Below are 25,952 nucleotides of genomic sequence, written 5' to 3' on the forward strand. Positions count from 1 at the left end.
TTTGTAAGCTTCCTTCTTCCCACCAAGTCCTCATTTGAGAATAATAGTCCTCATTTGAGAATTGATAAAGTGGCAAAGTAGGGTAATTGCCATATTATTCTTTGCTTGCCAGCCTCGTTTATCCGTACTCCATTCTCTCTACACAGATGGCCAGGTAGCATTCTCTCACACAGCTTTGAAATATTCAGTACTGCTCTGTGCCTGTGGGTTTGTGTGTCAGCTTCCTTTCCTTCCTCACCTGATTTTGCTATAGAAAGGATGGCAAGAGACACGAAGAACTCTACAGCAACTCTCTCTCTGTCAGTAGAGACCCGGAGGTCAGGAGAAATTATGTCAGATGTGTGCTACACTATTGTTCATCCTGATTGGGTGCATCTGGGAGAAGTGATACCGTAGTATCCAAGAACAATGTCTTCCCCAGAATTTCATGAATGTGAGCCATGCACAGAAATGTTGCTATACTGTCGCACACTGGGCTTGTGCATAAGACTGTAGACAGGACATAAATTCTGTGTGCCCAACGGGATGCCGGGGCTGCCTCAGATTAAAGGCCTTTTGGATTTCCTTAAAACAGAGTCTTTAGATTGCTTAAAGGTTCAACAAAGTTCTTTATTAATGAAAATAAACAGGTACTTTAAGGCTTTCTTAACAGTCTATTGGCTCTCTCTCAATCTTGTCCACAGGGAACAGGCACTATCTTCATAACTATAACTAATGGGGAAATCCTTAACTTCTAATATGGGCAGTCTGTCTTTGCCTCTGTTGGAGTGGAGCCCCTGCACCCGGTACCAACTGCTTCTGGCTTCCGCGAGTGACCCTTACCAAGCAGAGCTTTGTAGACTTCCAGAGGAAAAAGAATTCAAGTTTCCATGATGGCTGACTGAAGTCCTTCAGCAAAGGAGCTGTAGGGCTGTATAACCCCGGCCAAGCTGTGGGCTGTATATCTCCCTGGCCAAGCCGTAGAAGACGAAGCTTTCTACAGGAGCTCTTGGTATTATGTCCTGCATGAAAAGCTTCTCTGTGTGGACTGAACCCAAAAAGGCTCCTATTCCCTCCAAAAACCCAAAAAGGGGCGGGACCAGGGAACCTAACTATAATTGACACATGGCTTGCCCTATGATTGCAGCCAAAAGAAGCCACCTATCTGCAGAGTCCCTGAAACTTAGGACTACAACAAACATTCAATGCAAAGCAAACAAAATTGGAGCTCCTGGTACGGCTGTACCTGCACAGCTGCTCACCATTGAGATGTTGCATATAATGCTATCGCCTGTTACAGAATATGTTGCCAGTTACTCATATGGAATTTAAACCTTAAACAGGCAGTGCTCTAGTGCACATGCGCTTAAAAAAAGCCTGAAACAGCTGATCAGCTGATTGGGCTGTCAAATAGACACAGTGGTTCAAAAGAAACACAAATAGAGAGGAATTAGAACTCTCTGAAACTCTTTATTTTACACTTTATAATTTTAAACAGAGGTTGAATTAAGAATTGGGGAAAGAGAGAGATCTGACATAACTCCCTCCAACTCCCTACAAGAAAAGAGATTTAATCTGAACACGAGGAAGAACTTCCTGACTGTGAGAGCCGTTCAGCAGTGGAACTCTCTGCCCCGGAGTGTGGTGGAGGCTCCTTCTTTGGAAGCTTTTAAACAGAGGCTGGATGGCCATCTGTCAGGGGTGATTTGAATGCAACATTCCTGCTTCTTGGCAGGGGGTTGGACTGGATGGCCCATGAGGTCTCTTCCAACTCTTTGATTCTATGATTCTATGATTCTATGCACTGGACCTCACATGTGCATAGAATCATAGTATATACAGTACATTTATCTGTGGCTAAAAGTTGTCACCTTGAGTAATGCTTCTTGAACTGATTGCTTGAAAGTCATTTTTACTTACAGATGGGTTTTTAGTAACAAATGACTGATTTTCCAAGATTAAATTATGATTATATTGCTAATGAGAAATTCAGTGACTTTGTGCTATATTTCATGTATATTTTATACTACAAAGTAGGCAAAATAACGGCGCTCCATGCAGTCATGCCGGCCACATGACCTTGGAGGTGTCTACGGACAGCGCTGGCTCTTCGGCTTAGAAATGGAGATGAGCACCACACTCCAGAGTCAGACATGACTGGTCTTAATGTCAGGGGACTACCTTTACTTTACCTAGGCAATATTAGCATGAAACAATGCCTTCCTGTACTTTGTATGTATATGGAAAATTATAGATACACATGTACTCATACATGTGTACTGATAAAAGGCATGGCCCGACTTACCGGGCCAGGGAAGTTGCGGTGTGGGGCGTCCCCCACCGCCATTTTTGCCTCAGGGGGGCTTCTTCCTCCCAGAAGCCCCCTTGGATGGTGGGAAAGTTTCCTGCCGCCTGGCCAAGTGGCCAATGGCCAGCTGACCATGCCTAACTGCCAGATAAGGCTGCCCCAGGCTCCCCAACAGGCACTGTGTCTGAACCAGTTGATCCACCCCACCTACTGCTTATGTTTTCATGGGCGGTTAGCTTTGTTTCTGTTTTCACCTTGTACTGGTTACCTGTTAGAAGTTACTTATTGTTATGCTCATTGTCGCAACTCCCTGTTGGCGTGGGGCATGGGTCCTGGATCTGGCTTGGCATCCCCCCTAGTGGAAAGAGGGAATGTCTGGTGGTCCCAGGGGTGCAGAGTTTACATTGGCCCGGTATTGTGCCGGCAGCACCCGGACACTTTGCGGTATCGGACAGCAGTGGGCTGCCCGATCTTGATCCAGGACCCATGCATGGCTGCCAACCCTTTGTCCTGTTATCAATAAATGAGTTGTGGCCATTATTCATCCCAACAACGTGTATGTGTATTTCCTCGGTTGACAGTGGGAGGTGTATCGCCCTTGCACACGCAAATAGGAGACTTTAAGATTGATGAAACTTCTGCATGTATAAAATGAGCAGGATTAGCAGGTAGAAGGGGTTAGAACCAATTCATCATCAAATTACAGGTAATGTCAAATGTTGTCAGCATACTGAATCAATAGACCTCATCATTGCAGCCTGCCCTGCAGGTTGCCCTCTGTTGTGAAATATTGATTACCTTGCAACACCAAATCAACTGGCAACATGATCGGTAATAAATTGTCCAAGCTAGTTAATCCAACACCTGAATCCCCCTATTATGCAGATTTGTTGGGACCTAGTTTGTTGAATATTTCATAAGGCTCATTTGCAAAATTGCTCCCTGGTGAGACACTAGACAGCAATAGACCAGTTATACAATTTGTGGACAGAATAATAAAAGCAAGCAACAACAAAGAGAGACATGCATTGCACTTGGGTTCACAAATCAGAAAAGCCACATAGAGAAGGTTCCGTAGTAATATGATTATTGTTTGTTGCAATTATCAAAATTGGTCCATGCCTTAGTTACCTCCAGATTGGACTACTGCAATGCACTCTACGTGGGGCTGCCCTTGAAAACGGCCCAGAAATTCCAACTGGTCAAACGGGCGGTGGCCAGGTTGTTAACTGGTGCTCCTAACAGGGAGAGGTCAACCCTCCTGTTCAAGGAGCTCCACTGGCTGCCGTTTATTTTCTGGTCCCAATTCAAGGTGCAGGTGCTTACCTACAAAGCTGTAAATGGTTTGGGACCTGCCTACCTATGTGACCGCATCTCCGTATATGAACCCACACGGTCTCTTCGATCATCTGGAGAGGCCCTGCTCACGATCCCACCTGCGTCGCAAGTGCAATTGGTGGGGACAAGGGACAGGGCCTCTCTGTGGTGGCCCCCCGACTCTGGAACTCTCTTCCCAAGGACATCAGTCAAGCCCCAAAATTGGCAGTCTTTAGGAAGAGCTTGAAGACATGGTTGTATGCCTTCCCAGAATAGGAAACTCCAAGCATTATGTCCCAAATGCACTTTACTAGAGATTTAAGATTGTCTGCACGCTGTACCTATCTCCAAAAAACTACCTATTTCACCTGTCATGTCCAGCATTTTAAATTTTTTAATCATTACATTTGGCCCGGCCTTAGTTTTTCAATGCGTCGTGGTGTTATTGACTAATGTTTATTGCTATTGTTTTAATGTTTATTGCTTGTTTTATGAGTTTTATTGTTGTATTTGTTATGCTGTTGTTTTATTGATGTGTTGGGCCTTGGCCTCTTGTAAGCTGCACCGAGTCCTTCGGGAGATGTTAGCGCAATGTTTCTCAACCTGGGGGTCGGGACCCTTGGGGGGGTCATGAGGGGGTGTCAGAGGGGTCACCAAAGACCATTACAAAATACAGTATTTTCTGTTGCTCGTGCAAGTTCTGACTGGGAAGTTTGGCCCAATTCTATCCTTGGTGGGGTTCAGAATGCTCTTTCATTGTAGGCGAACTACAAATCCCAGCAACTACAACTCCCAAATATCAAGGTCTATTTTCCCCAAACTCCACCAGTATTCACATTTGGGCATATTGAGTATTCATGCCAAGTTTGGTTCAGCTCCATCATTGTTTGAGTTCACGTTGCTCTCTGAATGTAGGGTGAACTACAACTCCCAAATTCAATGTCAATGCCCACCAACCTCTTCCAGTTCTTTCTATTGGTCATGGGAGTTCTGTGTACCAAGGTGGTTTAATTCTATCATTGGTGGAGTTCAGAATGCTCTCTGATTGTAGGTGAACTATAAATACTCCCAACCCCACCAGTATTGAAATTTGGGTGTATCGGGTATTTGTGCCAAATTTGGTCCAGTGAATGAAAATACATCCTGAGTATCAGATATTTACATTATGATTCATAACAGTAGCAAAATTATAGGTATGAGTAGCAACAGAAATAATTTTATGGTTGGGGGTCACCACAACATGAGGAACTATATTAAGGGGTCGAAGCATTAGGGAGGTTGAGAAACACTGTGTTAGTGGGATATAAAGAATTATTATTATTATTATTATTATTATTATTATTATTATTATTATTGTAGGCTTCTATCATAGAGTTCAAACCTTCTTGTCATTGAAGGTCATTGGTTTTTAGATGCTGTATTGTATTACTTGGACTAGTCTCAACTCCAGGGTGGCCCTGGGGTCTCTTGTAGCTCCCATGCTGTTCATGCCATCCAACATTTCACCAATGACATATGAGACGTGTATAGCCAAGCAACATCAGAGTGTAGAAACATTGACAAAAGTTACAAATGAGGAAGACCACGCAGCCTAAAAGAGACTGCAACAGTCTGCTTTTGCTTGAGCCTATTAGTCAGGAAAAGTTCTGCCTCTTATCTTTCTCTTCCTGCTGACTTAGGACCTCATCAGAGAGAGTGGGAGGAAAATGGGGAAAGCGAGGGTAGGTGGAGGGAACTTATCTTAATATACTTCCTCCCATTTTTCCATGTTTTCAGGGATAGCCAGCCATTCCATGTGCTTACCCTGCCTTTCCCCATCTTCTCCTCGCTTTACCTAATCTTTATCTACCAGGAGTTGATTGACACCTGACTCCTGATAGAGGTCTTTGGGCTCAGTTTCCATGAGCTTGGGAAATGGAACATCATGGAGTACCACCAGAACTATCTTACATCATCTAATAGTTTCCATGGGACTCCCATGGGTCTCCATTTCCCAAACACATTGAAACAGAAAATGTTAGAGCCGTAGCAAACTAGGATTTTGCGAGAGCAAACTAAGCCAGCACGAGCGACGCTCCGCCTCTTTCTCCGCCTATTTCCCTTTGCTAGGGCAGCGTTGCGAGCATACACTCGTGCCGCAGCAAACTACAGGAAGCTTGCGCTCGGGCTTGTTCCGAAGCCCCGCCTATTTTCCCCCCGAGGCTGCTCTCTCTCTTGCTAGCGTGCCCGTTTTCCATTGCAGAGGGCAGGGATGCGAGCGTACACTCACAGTTGAATTCTGCCAACTGCGAGAGTACACTCGCATTGCTAGGGCAAGGGAAAACAGGCACGCTAGCAAGAGAGAGAGCAGCCTCGGGGAAAAAAAGGCGGGGCTTCGGAGTGAGCTCGAGCACAAGCTCGCTCTCGCTTCCAGTAGTTTGCTACGGCTCTTAGAGCAACAGAGAGAAACTGGAGCACTTTAAAAGCAGCTGAAAACTAGTTTAACAGAGGATTAGTCAGGATGTCCTTACCAAATTGGGACAACTAGAGGGTATACTAAGCTACAAAGCCTGGGAATCCAAAAGAAGTTGCCATGGCAGTTAAATTATACCAGCAATACTGTGTAGTGTGATTAGTGCTGCAGATGTCTAGGAGCTCCTAGGTTAGTGATGGTGAACCTTGTAGACATCAAGTGTACCAAGCTATGGAGGACACTGGGGCGGGGATGAGTGGAGGTGAGCAAGCAGGAGAGTAAACAGGTAGGGGTGGATGAGCAAGTGGAGGTGAGTGAGTGAGTGAGCAGGGGGGTTGGTGAGCAAGTGGGCAGGTGAGCAATCAGGGGTGGGTGGGTGGGTCAGCAAGTGGACAATGGGTGCTATAGGTTCAACACCACTGCCTGTCAGCAGCCTATGATACTGTGAACCACCGCCTCCTCCTGAGAAAAATGTATAATATCACAAAGGACTACCACTTCACCCGCCTCATAGGAAACCTGCTACAAAACAGGAGCTTTTTTGTTGAGTTCCAGGGCCAGAGAAGCAGATGGTGGAAACAGAAGAACGGCCTGCCTCAGGGGAGCGTGCTTGCTCCATCCATGTTCAACATCTACACAAATGACCAGCCACTGCCAGAAGGGACAGAGAGTTTCATCTATGCTGATGATCGTGCCATTACTGCTCAAGCAGGGAGCTTTGAGATGGTTGAACAGAAGCTCTCTGAAGCTCTAGGTGCTCTTACTGCCTATTACAGGGAAAACCAGCTGATCCCCAACCCATCTAAAACACAGACATGTGCTTTTCATCTCAAGAACAGACAAGCATCCCGAGCTCTGAGGATCACCTGGGAAGGAATCCCACTGGAGCATTGCAGCACACCCAAATACCTGGGAGTCACTCTGGACCGTGCTCTGACCTACAAGAAGCACTGCCTGAACATCAAGCAAAAAATGGGTTCTAGAAACAATATCATACGAAATCTTCAGGACCAGCTGAATGCCATTGGCGTACTGATAATTATTATTATTTATTTATTTCTATTTCTATTTCTACTATTTCTATTATTATTAGAAATAGTAGAACTTGCAAAAATATTCTTTTGGATTACATTTTTTCTTGATGTACTTCTGAGAAACTTGCATTGTGGGAGGAAAAAACAGTTAATCAAAATACAGCTTAGACAATGTTTAGTTGAACCTCAAATACATCTACCTCCAACTTCTTCTATCTTTTCTGCTACTCTCTTACCATCTAGCTTTCCCTCACCCCCCCCCCCCTACCGCTAACCTCTCAGGTTCAAGTAATGTGAAATGGGCGTTCTCATTGAAACAATATTTTTACATGACAGGCATTCAAAGAAAATCATGATAGCTTTACCTGTAAAGTTGACTTTCAGTAGGTAGTCTTTGTAGAGCTTCTTGCCATCCAAATGTTTCATGGCATCACAGAGTTTAGTAGTATTTGGGCACATTGTCCGCTGCATTTTGTGCAAGGCATGAGCCATTGCATAAACTGCGTTCACAACGAACATGATCTTTGACTCTTGTTCATAGTTGGAACTGTTAATAGATAAACCTTTGTCACAAAGTTTTCTGTGGGATTTTCTGGTTGGAAGGGTACACTGAAATTTCTGCTCCCAAAAATCCGTGAACCAAGGGTTGCGATGGTTAGTCTCAGGGGTAAGGCTTTGGAAATATCGATCAAACTCTTTCACTGGGTGAGAAGCAAGCTCTAGAGTTATGGCACCATATGCCACATGCTCATTGCCCTTCACAACACTCTCTTGGGCCCCCCACCCATCACTGGCAACCCAAGTAAATGAAACATTAAACCGGTTGGCTGCAGCGATAAGTTCCCGAGAGTCATCACTGCGCATGAAGAGCACAACAATTTTTGCATTGGGTTTCTGGAGTAGTTCTCTGATAACGCTGTCGTAAGATTTTCGGATATTGGAGCGACCAACTTTCTCAGACGTTGCAATGCATATGTTTCGGAGGCGAGCCTCTTGTTCAAAGGCTTCAATTCCCGTTTCTCCATAGTCTCCTTCTGAGGCAACTGTTGACACATAGGTCCAATTAAAGAACCTCAGGATCTCAGCCATTGCTTTTGCTTGATAGAAGTCGGGTGGTACGGTCCGTGCAAAATAGTCATACCGAGACTTGTCACTCAGCTTAGCACTGGTAGAGGCATAGCTTATCTGAGGAATCTGGAAGAGTCTAAGTAAATTTGCAACCTGAAAAGAAGAACATACATAGCTGTTTACATAATAGACTTACTGGTGACAAGAACATGTTGCGGACTAAGATTACTCCTGAGTTAATAATGTTTTCTAGAAGAACTCAAATGATGGGATAGGATATTAAAAATGGAAAAGAAAATACTATCCAATATCTATAATATATTACTTAACTGGCTGACCGAAAAAGAACAGGTTAAAGATGTCAGAGTAAAAATCTGGGGTGCTATGCGCAGCAGAAGAGATACTAGATCAAACAGACACAGGACTCCAAAAATTCCAGGACTCTGCAGTTTTCCAGTTTTAAAATAACATAAAAAGTTTACTCAGTACATTCACACACGTCTACATCTAAGTGGGCAAAATCAGGAACTACAAAGCACAGCACAAAAAAGTTTTCTGAACACCTGCTTATCAGGCTCTCTGGCTGTAAGCTAGAAACTCCCTTTTTCTTCCCAGCAGAGAAACTTGTTATCTAACTTCTGTCAAGGTCTCGTCTCTCTGTACCTCTCTGTCTCTTACAACAACAATTCCAACACATAATTAAACATAACAGAATCCATCTTGAATACATATGAACAGCATTCTTAATCATATAGAAGCACATTGAAAAACCATACATGCATACCTTCAATAATTCTGACAAAAGAGTGTATGATAAAATGGGCTCAAAATTTAAGAAGACCAATCCAATTGAGAGAGTGGGAGCAAATGTGGAACAAAAAACTAAAATATACTTATGCAACAGATTTAAAAGAAAAGTGGATAAAAATGTTTCACAGATGGTACACTACACCAAAACAGTTAGCTAAAGTGTATAAAACAGTCTCGGACAAATGTTGGAAATGTAAGGACCAACTTGGATCCTTTTACCACATGTGGTGGACGTGCAAGGTGGCAGTTAATTTTTGGGCAAAGATACATGAAGGAACACAAAAGATTTTAAAAAACCAGAATATTACATTAGGATTTACGGATTTGGATTTACAATTAAATGAAGAAGAAGATAAACTTTTTACATATATTACGACAGCCGCCAGGATTGTGTTTGCAAGAGAATGGAAACAGGAATTAATTCTACCAATAGAAGAGTGGATAGGGAAAATTAGAGAAATAAAAGATATGGACAAATTGACTTTTTTGTTGAAGAAAAATACAGGTAACATTTTAAAGAGGACAAATTGGGACCCTCTCGATGACTATCTGGAAAACTGGTAGAAATAAAAATAAACATGAAAGACATTTTTCTCTTTGAGAAGTAAAAAACTTTTTTTTATGAAAGAAAGTTTATTTCCAAGAAGATGGAATGAAAGTCACTTTATTTTTATTTTTTTATTTTTTTATTTTTATTATTTTTTTTCTCTCTCTTTTTTTCTCTTTCTCTCTCTATACTCCTACTCTCTTTTTTCTTTCTATTCTTTTTTCTCATTTTTATTGTTCCCCCTCTTTCGTTATATTATGGAAAATATAATTTAAAAAATCTTTTTTTAAAAAAAGAACTCAAAGGTTGTATCATGATGTATTTATTAGGCTTGGGCGGTTTCGTTCGTTAATTTCGTAATTCGTTATTAATTCGTGTTTAAATTAGCTTACAATCCAATATTGAGCCATGCAGGAATAGTGTGAGGAGTAAATTAGATTTGAAACAATTTTTTCAATTTATTTCGTAATTGTTTCGTAATTATTTCGTAATTGTTTCGTAATTATTTCGTAATTATTTCGTAATTATTTTCGCATGTCTGGTGCAAGTTTTATAGTTGTTGTTTGTTTTGTCACACCAACAGTCAACAACAGAGGGAGAGGGAAGCTTCAGAAGTTCCCCCTGTCCCATTTGGAGGTTTTTTTTAGCATATTGCGCAATCGCGTCCGCCATTAATGAATCGATTCGTAATTTTACGAAATTTCAGAAATTTTGAAATTTTTAAAAGGAAAATTTTGGAATTATTAAAAAAAACGAAATGCAAGGGCCCCCTAAAAACAAAACGAGTTTAGAACCAAATTTTTCCGTGGTTACCCAAGCCTAGTATTTATAACCCAATCCTGATTTTATTGAAACACTTTGCTCCCCTCTCTCCACTAAACCAGCATGCAACTGAGATGAAAGGAAGGTAAGTAGCCAGTGTGTGCACATTTGTGTGTGTGTGAGTGTATGTATGTGGATAGCTGTCTGATAATCTCTGGCCCAATTATTACGCTATTAGCAAAATGTATGGGATGCTTATAATTTTAATTAAAATATAGATGTCATCCAAATTAATCTTATAATCTCTGTAAGAAAAGGTGTCACTTGAATTGATCTGTCCAATTTCTGGGCCTGTTGCTATCCTTTCATTTAGCCTGAGCTGCAGGTGATCATATATCAAAATTTAACATGCCTAAGAGTACCAGTTCAAAACCTGCTGCCAGATTTAGTTCTGGTGATCGGAACAAAGGCAATAAAAAAGAAGGATGGAAAGCAATCCCGTTTCTTCAAACTCTTGCTCAGTTGGGAACGAGTCCAGCTATAAACTCAGGATTATGTTCATTATCTCCTGCTCTGTTAATATATATATATATATACAGGACAACTAATGCTTTTCTGTTTTTCAATCTATAAAAGTGTCAGCGTGCTTCACCAAGGATGTAGATAATTTTAACTTCCCAGCTGGGTTTTATGTCTCTTTTAAAAAGGATAATCAAATATATATCTGAGGAAAATAAATTGTACAAGAAGACAAGGTTTTCATGCTGGAATTGTGGATTAGCAGCAACAGATTATTTATATATGTGGTGACATTTAGATTAATAATAAAAGGGATGCACAGAGAATGATTGCCAGATAGGAAATATTACTGGAGCTAGAAATAGTACATTTAGAAATAAATAATGAAAATCTAGTTCTTGTGGGTTTTTTCGGGGTATATGGCCATGTTCTAGAGGCATTTCTCCTGACGTTTCGCCTGCATCTTTGGCAAGCATCCTCAGAGGTAGTGAGGTCACTACCTCTGAGGATGCTTGCCATAGATGCAGGCGAAACGTCAGGAGAAATGCCTCTAGAACATGGCCATATAGTCCGAAAAAAACCACAAGAACTGAGTGATTCCAGCCATGAAAGCCTTCGACAATACAATGAAAATCTAGATTGAACACACCGCAGAATAGTTTCAGTGACTGGCTAAAGTTGACATTGCTAATAGAAGGCTGGTGTGCGTGAATTAAAATATGGCAGATCATGTATTTAAAATAAAGGACATAAAACTTTTAGCTATGGTAGGAAACAGAACTATAAATGTATGAGTGAGCAGTAACCATTTATAGATGTTATCTGTCCAACATGATGAAACAAAATTACAAATTATATCATTCACAAACACTCCCATTATGTTCTTTCCGGCAGCAGGAGCAGGCACAGTAGGTAATGAGGAATTCAAGAGGAATGAAATCTTTAAGACCATATCCAGGACTGTGACTCATTATTTGTTGCTCTCAACCAAAGCAGAGATTTGTAGCTATGGATGGAATGAAGATTCATATCTATCTATCTATCTATCTATCTATCTATCTATCCATCCATCCATCCATCCATCCATCCATCCATCCATCTAGGTCAAAAATAGATTGAGTGTCCTAGACAGGTGAGATTTACTTTGTGTGAAAAATGCATGCACTATTGTGTTGAATTTCACAGTATAGAATATATCAGAAATAGTGCATTTTGTTTCACAGAATACAGCCTAAACTACAGAAAAAACTGCAGTTCATTTCTAAATGGCACCGGGATTGTGGCGCAGCTGGCTGAGTGTCAGCTACATTCAGATCACGCTGACCAAAAAGGTCATGAGTTTGAAGCCAGCCCGGGTTGGAGTGGGTTTCCAACCAATTGTGTGCAACCTGCTGTCAACCTTTGCAACCCGAAAGACAGTTGCATCTGTCAAGTAGGAAAATAAGGTACCACCGTAAAGTGTGGGGAGGCTAAATTAACTGATTTATGAGGCCATAAAGAAGACTCCAGCAAAGCATTCCAGCGGGGAAGCATGCGGGGAATGCAGAAGTGCTTCATCAGCGTCGCAGATGGACAATGAAAGCGACAGCTCCCCTGGCAGCCAGAAAAAGTTAAATAGCCTCTGTGTGTGTCTGTATATGTTTGTATGTCAAAAATTGGCATTGAATGTTTGCCATATATGTGTACACTGTAATCCGCCCTGAGTCCCCTGCGTGGTGAGAAGGGCGGAATATAAAAGCTGTAAATAAATAAATAAATAAATCACATTTCACTTCATATTCTCCATTATATTTAAGTCATGGAAAGCGTGGTGGCCTCACAACTCCAGGTATTCTTGAGAGACACGGATTATCTGGATCCGGCACAGTCTGGTTTCAGACCGGGACATGGTACCGAGACGGTCTTGGTCGCCTTAGTGGATGATCTGCGCTGAGAGCTAGACAGGGGGAGTGTGTCCCTGTTGGTGCTCCTGGACCTCTCAGCGGCCTTTGATACCGTCGACCACGGTATCCTTCTGGGGCGTCTTGCGGAAATGGGTCTTGGGGGCACTGCTTTGCAGTGGCTCCAGTCATTTCTGGAGGGCCGTACCCAGAAGGTGTTATTGGGGGACTCCTGTTCAACACCACAGCCTTTGACCTGTGGGGTTCCACAGGGCTCTATATTGTCCCCCATGCTGTTTAATATCTACATGAAGCCGCTGGGTGAGATCATCCGGAGTTTCGGGGTGCGGTGTCATCTGTACGCAGATGATGTCCAACTCTGTCACTCCTTCCCACCTGCTACTAAGGAGGCTGTCGAGGTCCTGAACCGGTGCCTGGCCGCTGTAATGGTCTGGATGAGGGCGAACAAACTGAAATTAAATCCAGACAAGACAGAGGTACTCCTGGTCAGTCGCAAGGCCGAGCAGGGTATAGGGTTACAGCCTGTGCTGGATGGGGTCGCACTCCCCTTGAAGGCGCAGGTTCGCAGCTTGGGTGTGATCCTGGATTCATCGTTGAGCCTGGATCCCCAGGTCTCGGCGGTGACCAGGGGAGCATTTGCACAGCTTAGGCTCGTGCGCCAGCTGCGCCCGTACCTTGGGAAGTCTGACTTGGCCATGGTGGTACATGCTCTGGTCACATCCCGCCTTGACTACTGCAACACTCTCTACGTGGGGCTGCCCTTGAAGACGGCCCGGAAGCTTCAGCTAGTCCAGCGCGCGGCAGCCGTGTTACTAACAGGAGCAGGACGCAGGGAGCATACAACGCCCTTGCTGTTCCAGCTCCATTGGCTGCCGATCTGCTACCGGGCCCAATTTAAGGTGCTGGTGCTATCCTACAAAGCCCTAAACGGTTCCGGCCCAAAGTACCTCTCGGACCGCATCTCGGCCTATGAGCCCACGAGGACCTTGAGATCATCTGGGGAGGCCCTTCTCTCGATCCCGCCTGCCTCACAGGCACGTCTGGCGGGGACGAGAGAGAGGGCCTTCTCGGTGGTGGCCCCCCGGCTGTGGAACACCCTCCCTGCTGACATCAGACAGGCGCCCTCCCTTATGGCCTTCCGTAAGAGCCTGAAGACATGGCTATTCGAGAAGGCATTTAACTGAGTGCTATAGTAACTGGAAATGACAACTGGAACGGACTACAACTACGAGATTGATTATGATTCTATGATAAGACGGAGCGGATTTTTAGTGTAATTAGATGATGTGTAGTAGTGATGTTGGTTTTGTCGTCTTGGCTCATTGTAAATTGTCTTTTGTGTGCTGTACACTGCCGCGAGTCGCCCTAGGGCTGAGAGCGGCGGTTAATAAATGCAGGAAATAAAATAAATAAATAAATAATATTTTAGGATTTAAAAGATACATATAGGGGCTCACTGATCCCTGATGCTAATGGTTTAATTACCAAGTTAAGCTTCTGATACTAAATGATCACTGCATCAATAAAAAATAGAGGTTTAGCTGACACTAAGAACTCTGCAGTTATTGACTTTTTTTGCAACAGGGAGAAAATCATTCTATCCGGTTTGCAAGAATGAAATTTCCAAAGATATACATTGCTCTTGGCAACCAAACTAAAACTCTGGAAGCAAATAAATAGTGAACTGGGAGTACTGGTTTGTATTTAATCAGAACTGCTAATTGCTGGTGTTGACCTATAAAGCCCTAAATGACTCCAGCCCAGTTGACCTGTCCGAACGGATTCTCCCCCACGAACTATCAAGGTTGTTAAGATCTTCTGGAGGGGCCCTGCTCTCGGTCCCACCACCTTCGCAATCGCGTCTGGTGGGGACGAGAGAGGGCCTTCTCGGTGATGGCCCCTCGGCTGTGGAACTCTCTCCCGATAGAGATCAGATCTGCCCCCTCCCTCCTGACTTTCAGAAAGATGGTAAAATCTTGGCTCTGGAATTTAGCATTCTCAGATTGATGATCGAATCAATAACTGTTGACCACAAGGCGGATCAACATCACAGTGATCCAAATATACGCCCCAACCACAGCTGCTGAAGAAGCAGAAGTAGATCAGTTCTATGAGGATCTGCAGGACCTACTGGATAATACACCAAAAAGAGACATTATTTTCATTACAGGAGACTGGAATGCCAAGGTGGGAAGTCAAATGACAACTGGGATCACAGGCAAGCATGGTCTGGGAGAACAAAATGAAGCGGGACGCAGGCTGATAGAATTCTGCCAGGAAAACTCGCTGTGTATAATGAATACTCTCTTCCAACAACCTAAAAGACGGCTTTATACATGGACCTCACCAGATGGTCAACACCGAAATCAGATTGACTACATCCTTTGCAGCCAAAGGTGGCGGACATCCATCCAGTCGGTGAAAACAAGACCTGGGGCTGACTGTAGCTCAGATCACGAACTTCTTATTGCCCAATTTAGAATAAAACTAAAGAGATCAGGGAAAATACACAGACCAGTTAGATATGATCTCACTAACATTCCTAGCGAATATACAGTGGAAGTGAAGAACAGATTTGAAGGACTAGATTTAGTAAACAGAGTCCCAGAAGAACTATGGACAGATGTCCTCGACATTGTTCAGGAGGCGGCAACAAAGTACGTTCCAAAGAAAAAGAAAACCAAGAAGGCAAAATGGTTGTCTGCTGAGACACTGGAAGTAGCCCAAGAAAGGAGGAAAGCAAAAGGAAACAGTGAAAAGGGGAGATATGCCCAGTTAAATGCGCAATTCCAGAGGTTAGCCAGAAGAGATAAGGAACTATTTTTAAATAAGCAATGCATGGAAGTGGAAGAAGACAACAGAATAGGAAGGACAAGAGACCTCTTCCAGAAAATTAGAAACATTGGAGGTAAATTTCAGGCAAAAATTGGTATGATAAGAAACAAAGATGGCAGGGACCTAACAGAAGCTGGAGAGATCAAGAGAAGGTGGCGAGACTATACAGAAGATCTGTATAGGAAGGATAACAATATCGAGGATAGCTTTGACGGTGTGGTGAATGAATTAGAACCAGACATCCTGAGGAGTGAGGTTGAATGGGCCTTAAGAAGCATTGCTAACAACAAGGCAGCAGGAGATGATGGGATCCCAGCTGAACTGTTTAAAATCTTAAAAGATGATGCTGTCAAGGTGATGCATGCCATTTGCCAGCAAATATGGAAAACACAAGAATGGCCATCAGACTGGAAAAAATCAACTTATATCCCTATACCAAAAAAGGGAAATGCGAAAGACTGCTCAAACTTCCGTACAGTGGCCCTTATTTCTCATGCCAGTAAGGTAATGCTCAAGATCCTGCAAGGAAGACTCCAGCAATACATGGAGCGAGAGCTGCCAGACGTTCAAGCTGGGTTTAGAAAAGGCAGAGGAACGAGAGACCAGATTGCCAATATCCGCTGGATAATGGAGAAAGGCAGGGAGTTTCAGAAAAACATCTACTTCTGCTTCATTGACTATTCTAAAGCCTTTGACTGTGTGGATCATAATAAATTGTGGCAAGTTCTTGGTGGGATGGGCATCCCAAGCCACCTTGTCTCTCTCCTGAGGAATCTGTACAAGGACCAAGTAGCAACAGTCAGAACTGACCACGGAACAACAGACTGGTTCAAGATTGGGAAAGGCGTACGGCAAGGCTGCATCCTCTCACCCAACCTTTTTAACTTGTATGCAGAACACATCATGCGATGTGCGGGGCTGGATGAATGCAAAGCTGGGGTGAAAATTGCTGGAAGAAACATTAACAACCTCAGATATGCAGATGACACCACTCTGATGGCCGAAAGCGAGGAGGAGCTGAGGAGCCTTCTAATCAAGGTGAAAGAAGAAAGCGCAAAAGCCGGGTTGCAGCTAAACGTAAAAAAAACCAAGATTATGGCAACAAGAATGATTGACAACTGGAAAATAGAGGGAGAAACCGTGGAGGCCGTGACAGACTTTGTATTTCTAGGTGCAAAGATTACTGCAGATGCAGACTGTGGCCAGGAAATCAGAAGACGCTTACTTCTTGGGAGGAGAGCAATGTCCAGTCTCGATAAAATAGTGAAGAGTAGAGACATCAGACTGGCAACAAAGATCCGCCTAGTCAAAGCCATGGTATTCCCTGTAGTCACCTACGGATGTGAGAGCTGGACCTTAGGGAAGGCTGAGCGAAGGAAGATCGATGCTTTTGAGCTGTGGTGTTGGAGGAAAGTGCTGAGAGTGCCTTGGACTGCGAGAAGATCCAACCAGTCCATCCTCCAGGAAATAAAACCCGACTGCTCACTGGAGGGAAAGATACTAGAGACAAAGTTGAAGTACTTTGGCCACATCATGAGGAGACAGGAAAGCCTAGAGAAGACAATAATGCTGGGGAAAGTGGAAGGCAAAAGGAAGAGGGGCCGACCAAGGGCAAGATGGATGGATGGCATCCTTGAAGTGACTGGACTGACCTTGAGGGAGCTGGGGGTGGTAACGGCCGACAGGGAGCTCTGGCGTAGGCTGGTCCATGAGGTCACGAAGAGTCGGAGACGACTGAACGAATGAACAACAACAACAACAAGGCGGATGGTGATGAATTTGTGATTTACCTTGACGAATTGGCTTTATATAATTCTTGATCTGTATTTTAATATGTTTTCATGTATTAATGTACTATGATGTTATTATGCTTTAGTTTATTTGTATATTGATTCTCTGTTGTTAGCCGGCCTGAGTCCCTCTAAAAGCTCTAAATAAATAAATAATAATAAATAAATTGCAGTGGAACCAGAGTCTGAACACTGGAACTTTTTGATTTAATGTGAAAGGGGGAGATGTTATTTTCATACTTAACTTTCTATATTCAGAGTTCCCTATTTTATTTCTTATTGCGTGTGAATGGGTGACACCCCTCCCACCAACAGAACCATAGAAGACACAAACACCGAGCTGGGAAAAAAATGGCCACAACTTGTTTATTGATTACAGGAACTGAAGGGTTGGCAGCCAGGCATGGGTTCTGGATCAAGATCACTCAGCCCGCTGCTGACTGATACCGCTATACACGTCAGGGTGGTCACTGGTACAATACCAGGCTGCGTTCCTTGGCACCCCTGGGAAGCACTAGACATTCCCCCTTCCACTGGGGGGGGGGGGGGGAAGAAACCAGATCTAGGGTCCATGCCACATGCCAACCTAAGTTGTGACGAGATAACATTAACCCAAACCAATGTTAACATTGTCCAAACCAAACAGGCATGCAGGGCGGGTGGGATAGCAAGTTGAAGCAGGCACAGTGCCTGCACATACCCGGGGCAGCCCTTTAAGGGCTGCTGAGCAGAGGGAGGAGGCCAGCTCTGGCCAATCAGAGGTCCAGGCAGGACCAGCCAACCGGTAGGAAAAACTCCTACCATGCAGGGGGCTTCTGGGAAGAAGAACTACCAAGGCTGGCGGGAGAGCGTCATCGCCGCAACAGGCATTGCCTGGTAAGTCAAGCAATGCATTTTTAGCTGTAGTCCTGAGCTACAGGATCTTTTCCAGCAATAGTAGCATGCAGTGGCACATGGAGTCTCCCATGTCAGTGGAGAGTGAATCCACTCTGGAATCTAGTCTCAGTTTCAATGGACCCAAGCCAGATACTGGTATATAGCCAACAAATTTGCCAGCAGACCTTGGTAGATTAGGTTCTTGTGGTTTTTTTTCGGGCTATAGAGCCATGTTCTAGAGGCATTTCTCCTGACGTTTCGCCTGCATCTATGGCAAGCATCCTCAGATGTTTGAGGAAACCTCTGAGGATGCTTGCCATAGATGCAGGCGAAACGTCAGGAGAAATGCCTCTAGAACATGGCTCTATAGCCCAGAAAAACCCACAAGAACCTAGTGATTCCAGCCATGAAAGCCTTCGACAATACCTTGGTAGATTGTTTTGGGCTCTGTATATATACAGAGCCCAAAACAATATACTTCGGAATATTCTGACCGGGCTTGGTGTTGAATGGGCAATGAAATTTTTTCCTGGTAGAGATGAAAACTTCTAGAACAAGTTTATCAATGTGGATCAATAAAAGTTTCACAGTTATAGGAACCATTTGGCGGGTAAGGCTTCATGATGATGAGTATCTGCACACACAAAAATTGATTGCACAACTAAGATGCAATGTTAAGACCTCCCTCCCTAATGAATTTCTGGCAATGGCTCTCAGTAATTTGAGGAGCCAAGTAGAAGTGATAGAATAGCATTAGCCAGGATACTGTCCAGGACCCTAGCATAATATCTTTCTGTTTTAAAAGACACAGTGATCAAGCTTTGGAGGACTGGGTGCGGCTTTGCCATAATCCATGTTGTAAAAGTATAGCCTGGAGTCACAAGTCTCTTCTACATCACCAGCAAGGTTGACTTTGTACTAAGCTTAGTTAAATATACTTTGGACCTCATTAGACGGGCAGGGGAAAGCAGGAGAATCCATTTTACACAATTTCCTGGCTCGAGAACAGTACGTGTGAAAAAGATCTTGGAGTCCTCGTGGACAACAAGTTAAACATGAGCCAACAATGTGATGTGGCGGCAAAAAAAGCCAATGGGATTTTGGCCTGCATCAATAGGAGCATAGTGTCTAGATCTAGGGAAGTAAGGATACCCCTCTATTCCGCTTTGGTTAGACCACATCTGGAATATTGTGTCCAATTCTGGGCACCACAATTGAAGAGAGATATTGACAAGCTGGAATGTGTCCAAAGGAGGGTGACTAAAATATCAAGGGTCTGGAGAACAACCCCTATGAGGAGTGGCTTAAGGAGCTGGGCATGTTTAGCCTGAAGAAGAGAAAGCTGAGAGGAGATATGATAGCCATGTATAAATATGTGAGAGGAAGCCACAGGGAGGAGGGAGCAAGCTTGTTTTCTGCTTCCTTGGAGACTAGGATGCGGAACAATGGCTTCAAACTACAAGAGAAGAGATTCCATCTGAACACGAGGAAGAACTTCCTGACTGTGAGAGCCATTCAACAGTGGAACTCTCTGCCCCAGAGTGTGGTGGAGGCTCCTTCTTTGGAAGCTTTTAAATAGAGGCTGGATGGCCATATGTCAGGGGTGATTTGAATGCAATATTCCTGCTTCTTGGCAGGGGGTTGGACTGGATGGCCCATGAGGTTTCTTCCAACTGTTTGATTCTATGATTCTATGATTCCTCCCATCTTTCCCCATCTTCAGGAATGCTCTCACATGCTTACTACACCTTTCCCCATCTTCTCTCTGCTTTACCCTTCATTTTGCTGTTTGGAGTCCTGAACGAGGTCTAAGAACTTTGTTTCCATGTGTTTGGGAAATGGAGCACCCAAGAGTCTCACCAGAAGTGCCCTTATGTCATCTGATGGCTTCAGGTGCCTCCAGTTTCCTAAATGCCTGGAAATAGAGTCTGAAGATCATGGGATGAAGTCCTTAGTTAATTTTGTAGATATAGGATTCTGATCACTGTAATTAAAAATGAAAGAAGTGTGACAAAAGTGACAAACTATCTGAAACAGAAGAATGGAAATACAATAATATAAAAGGAAGAGAAAATAAGATGGAAGAAAAGTCAAGAGAAAAGAAAGAAGAGGAAAAACCACACGGAAGATACTCAGGAACTCAACAAAGGAGATATATAATATCCTTCTCCTGGTTTTAACTACCTATCTGCTGTTTCCCCCCCACTTTTTCCCTTCTTTGTTTTGTTTTGTCTGTTTGTTTTTGTTTTTGTTTTCTTGTTTTCTGTTTTTGTTTTTTCTTGTTTTTTATCTGTTAGTTCTGTTTTTGTTTTTTTTTTTGTTTTTTATGTGGGCTGGATGAGGGGGAACAAGCTGAAGATTAATCCTGACAAGACAGAGGTCCTCCTGGTCGATCGCAAACCAGACCGGGGTATAGGGTGGCAACCTTTGCTGGACGGGGTTACACTCCCTCTGAAATCACAGGTCCGCAGTTTGGGTGTTCTCCTGGACTCATCACTTTCACTTGAAGCTCAGGAGTCAGTGGTGGCCGGGAGGGCCTTTGCACAATTGAGAGTCATGCGCCAACTGCGACCGTACCTCATGAAGGCGGATCTGGCCAGGGTGGTCCATGCCTTAGTCACCTCCAGATTGGACTACTGTAATGCATTTTATGTGGGGCTGCCCTTGAAACGGCCTGGAAATTTCAGTTGGTTCAACGGGCGGCGGTCAGGCTGTTAACGGATGCTTCTTACAGGGAGAGGTCAACCCTCCTGTTTAAGGAGCTTCATTGGCTGCCGTTCATTTTCCGGGCCCAATTCAAGGTGCAGGTGCTTACCTACAAAGCCCTAAACGATTTGGGACCCACCTACCTGCGTGACCGCATTTCCGTATATGAACCCACACGATCTCTTCGTTCATCTGGAGAGGCCCTGCTCACGATCCCACCTGCATCGCAAGCACGATTGGTGGGGACGAGGGACAGGGCCTTCTCGGTGGTGGCCCCACGACTCTGGAACTCCCTCCCCAAGGACATTAGGCATGCCCCAACATTGGCTGTCTTCAGAAGGAGCTTGAAAACATGGATGTTCCAGTGTACCTTCCCAGATTAAGGAATCCCAAGCAATATGTCCCAAATGCACTTTACGAGAGAGTTAGAAGTGTCTGCACACCCACTTACCCCCCAAATATCCACCCTTTTCACCTGGTCATGCCCAGCATTTTTTTTTAAAAAAAATCTTTACATTTGGCACTGCCAGGTTTTTAAATTGCATCGTGTTATTTTGTTACTGTTTTTGCTTTGCTATGAGTTATTTATTGTTGTACTGTATTGTTGTGGTTATATTTTGGGGCTCGGCCTCTTGTAAGCCACACCAAGTCCTGCGGGAGATGGTAGTGGGGTATAAATAAAGGATTATTATTATTATTATTATTATTATTATTATTATTATTATTAGTACTATCTCTATTATTTTTGTATTTTAAAAGAAAATTTTCAATAAAGATTGTATTAAAAAATAAAAAAATGAAAGAAGTGTGTCGGAAGTATTATGAATGTTTATCTGTGATAGGGCATGCTTACAAGAAAATTATTTCATGATTTCAACATGTTTGAGCCAGGCCTGAGTTGATGAAAAATGAAGATGATTACATTATATTTCTGAAGATGAGAAAACTGGTAGATTGAGAAGTCGCTCCATTTATCTAGCCTGAGTGCATAGATATTTAAATTCATACAGTGGGAATTTGGGAGCATTCGGTCCTTTAATTTCATCAGCAGGGTATTATATGAAGATTTTATTGTGTTACCTTAAAACAGAATCTCTAACGACATTTGTGCCCTCAAGAGAAATGATTAAGATAAAAATTGCGATGAAAAATGAAATAGTGCCTATTCAGAGTTATCACCTGCCAGCCATCTTGGAAATTACACTGTAAAAATCTAAGTAAATATTCATTATCTGCTATTACAACTCCCTAGGAAGGCAATACCTTAAAGATCCTTACAATTTCATTAGCAAAGCGGAAGAGTGAAAACTCATGCACTTTCTTTCAAAAGACTGAAACAGATCATTATCTTGTGTATATCACCTTTTAAACACTGTCATTCGGATTTAACATGGTTGTTGAATAAATGTTACCTTTCCATGGCAATACCATTTCCAGTCAAGTCCAGCCCAGTTTCTTCCTCAGAAGCCAAAGTAATGTGGGTATCTTTGGTTACTGTGAAACCTCAGCTTGTGTGTATGTGGAGACAGTTGTCCTGATTAGCAAAATAATTTGGACTAACCCTGAGAGTTAGACCTTAGGGAAGGCTGAGCGAAGGAAGATAAATGCTTTTGAACTGTGGTGTTGGAGGAAAGTTCTGAGAGTGCCTTGGACCGCCAGGAGATCCAACCAGTACATACTTCAAGAAATAAAGCCCGACTGCTCATTGGCGGGAAGGATATTAGAGGAAAAGATGAAGTACTTTGGCCACATCATGAGAAGACAGGAGAGCTTAGAGAAGACAATGATGCTGGGGAAAATGGAAGGAGAAAGGAAGAGGGGCCGACCAAGGGAAAGATGGATGGATGGCATCCTTGAAGTGACTGGCTTGACCTTGAAGGAGCTGGGGGTGGTGACGGCCGAAAGGGAGCTCTGGCATGGGCTGTTCCATGAGGTCACGAAGAGTCAGAAACGACTGAACAAATAAACAACAACAAAGCCCTGTTTATTCCATTATGGAATTTAGGAACTCAGTAGTGGAACTCCCTGCCCCAGAGTGTGGTGGAGGCTCTTTCTTTGGAGGCTTTTAAACAGAGGCTGGATGGCTATCTGTTGGAGGTGCTTTGAATGCAATTTTCCTACTTCTTGGTAGGGGGTTGGACTGGATGGCCCATGAGCTCTCTTCCAACTCTGTGATTCTAGGATGCTTTTTTAGGATACTCACTTACACCGTCTTTCACTCAGCCACTGACCATACATTGCTGTAGTGAAATTGCTACTCTATGTTAAATTTTTGGTGTATAGCTCTATGTTTACATATGGCAGATAGGGAAGAAAAGGCACAGACAGGGTAGCAACAGCAGAGATAGGATTTATTTGCATATGGAAGCCGATTGGTCATATGCAGATTAGTGTAGGCCCAGGATTTGAAAAGGTTGCTAGGCCAAAATGACAGTTGGAGAGAGAGAAGAGCTAAACATTCCTTTACAATTTTATTTTTTCCTTTACAATTTAGCTGTAAATCGCCTAGAGCATTCTCGGATGGAGGGCGATTAATAAGTAATTAAATATGATGATGATATCATATTTGTATTGCAAAAAAACCCCAAAAACAAAAACAAAAAAAACAAAGAAACCACCACACTTTAAAACAATACAATAATTAAAATGAAGAATAATTTTAACTAATATAAACTTATTAGTATTTCAATGGGAAGTGTGGGCCTGCTTTTGGCTAATGAGATAAGATTGCTGTTGTTGTTGCTGCTTGCTTTCAAGTAGTTTCAGACTTAGGTAGATCCTGAGTGAGGGCTGGGTAAATGACCTTGGAGGGCCGTTTCTGGCCCTCAGGCATTAGTTTGAAGACCCCTGATGTAGACAATCAAGGGCATTAATAGCTTGCGATTAAAACTTCCAATTTTAAGTACTATTTTCTCTATAAAAGATATTACTTAATTTTTATTTTAATGATCTTCTAGAAGACTCCGTACAAGGAAACATCAGGCATCATAAATACCTCTAAAATCTATGATGTTTTTGCTAAATTGTGATTAATATAATTAATTGAGGCAAACCGTGTCTCGTATTTTTCCTTGACACTTATTTATGTACTAGTTGCAATCACATTTTACTTAGAGTATTCATAGTCTTATAGCTCCCAGTGGATAATGTCTTGCTGATTGTTAGATTAGATTCTTGAATTGTGCTCTGTGAGAAACTACTTGGAAGCTACCATTCATCTGGATAGCGATATAGTTATTAACTAAGTTATCAACTGCCAAACTCACAAATTTTATATTTTGTCTGTTTGTTTGTTTTGTTCTGTTAGAAATGTAATACAATTGACTGGTTGCCCTGACACGACAAATAAATTAACTAAGAGATATTTATGATTTATGTTTTTAATTGATCTTGTTAAGGTATTATATTATATGTTAATGTTGTATGCTGTTGGCTTTAAATTGTTGCCTCTGTTAACTGTCCTGAGTCGCCTGCGTGCTGAGAGGGGCGGTATATAAATATAGGAAATAAATAAATAAATGGTACCTACCAAACTCTTAGGTACTACTACTACTCCTGTAATAACTTTTCCAGGTTCACTTGGTTTAATGGGAGTTTCTTCCAGATAATTGTACTAATGACCCTAGTCCTATTTATTGATCAGTTTTTTTTGGATATGTTAAAAAAGTCATGGTTTTGACCATCAAAGGAACAAGAAAGTTAAAGACTTCCAGAAGTTGCAGAGCTCCCATTTCCATTGCCTTTCACCACTGGACTATGGACCAAGGCTCATGAGAACAACATTTCAGCAGCACTTAGGACCTCTTCACATCATCATCATCATCATCATCATCATCATCATCATCATCATCTAATAACTTATTAATCGCCCTCCATCCGAGAATGCTCTAGGCGATTTACAGCTAAATTATAAAAGATAAAATACATACATACAAAAATTAAAAATTAACAGAGATCGAATCCTCTAGTAAAAAGGCAGGTCTTAAGTGCGAGAGTAAAAGGCCCTAAGTCACGCATGGCTCTCATGTAGGGCGGCAAGGAATTCCACAAGGCAGGGGCAGAAATAGAAAAAGCCCCGCGTCTGGTACTTTCCAAGTGCACTTCTCTAGGACCTGGAATATGGAGTAAGTCACGTTGGGCTGGTCGTTGCGACCTCCAATGATGGGAGAAGGAGAGGCGGTCCCTAAGGTACGATGGACCCTGGCCGTAAAGAGTTTTAAAGGTCAGAACCAGCATCTTATACAGGCCACGGTACTCAGTTGGAAGCCAATGTAAATGTTGCAGCACTGGTGTTATATGGCATTTCATGGGTGTTCCTGTGAGTAACCTGGGTGCCGCATTCTGAACAATACGAAGCTTTCGGGTCATAGACATCGGAAGGGCCACATACAGGGCGTTGCAATAGTCCAGCCTAGACGTGAAAGTGGCATGGATGACAGTTGCCAGAGCCTCGTTAGATAGGTAGGGTGCCAGTTGCCTCGCTTGTCGTAGATGGAAAAAGGCCCGTTTGCTGGCAGCAGCGACCTGAGCTTCCATTGTCAGCTGTAAATCCAGGATGATACCTAAGCTCTTAACAGAGGTCGATGGAGATAGGGCAGCACCATCGAAGGTGGGTAATGGGGCCAAGCCATTTTACTGGAAGTTGCAGTAGAAGGTTTGTAGGGTGGCTTGTGGTGCCCTCCGTGCCCTCCCGTGTTTCCCCATCATATGGTGGGGATGGAACAAGGCACTTTGGCACCTTGTCCTCATCAGATGGGAGAAAGGGTGGAAGAAACTTGCAACGCTTCCTCTCCACTTTGGGATGAATGTGGATGGGGCCTGCTGAGCATTGTTTGATGATGTTCGGCAGGCCCCGGCCTGGTTCGGCCAAAACTGGAAAAAAAAAGAGCTGAAAAACCCCTGTGTGAAGAGGACTTTAAAGGACCATCCATTTCCTCCAATAGTCTGGGCTGCTGTAGACTTAAAGTACCTGTTGGTAGCTTCCATAATGGCCACAAAAGTTAGTGTGTTTATTTATTTATTTATTTATTTTATTACCGGCACTTATA

At 43.1% G+C, this 25,952-nt stretch overlaps 1 protein-coding gene across 1 annotated transcript in view; it reads right to left on the reverse strand.

Annotated features, from left to right (window-relative positions):
• Nucleotides 1-25,952, reverse strand: part of GRM3 (glutamate metabotropic receptor 3) — a 231,749-nt gene that overhangs the window by 39,686 nt on the left and 166,111 nt on the right. The window contains exon 3 of the mRNA XM_067468900.1: nt 7,456-8,311. Coding sequence (XP_067325001.1) covers nt 7,456-8,311 — 856 coding nt within the window. The remainder of the gene's footprint in view (nt 1-7,455; nt 8,312-25,952) is intronic.

Source organism: Anolis sagrei, chromosome 5 (assembly GCF_037176765.1).
Source record: "Anolis sagrei isolate rAnoSag1 chromosome 5, rAnoSag1.mat, whole genome shotgun sequence".
Lineage (NCBI taxonomy): Eukaryota > Metazoa > Chordata > Lepidosauria > Squamata > Dactyloidae > Anolis > Anolis sagrei.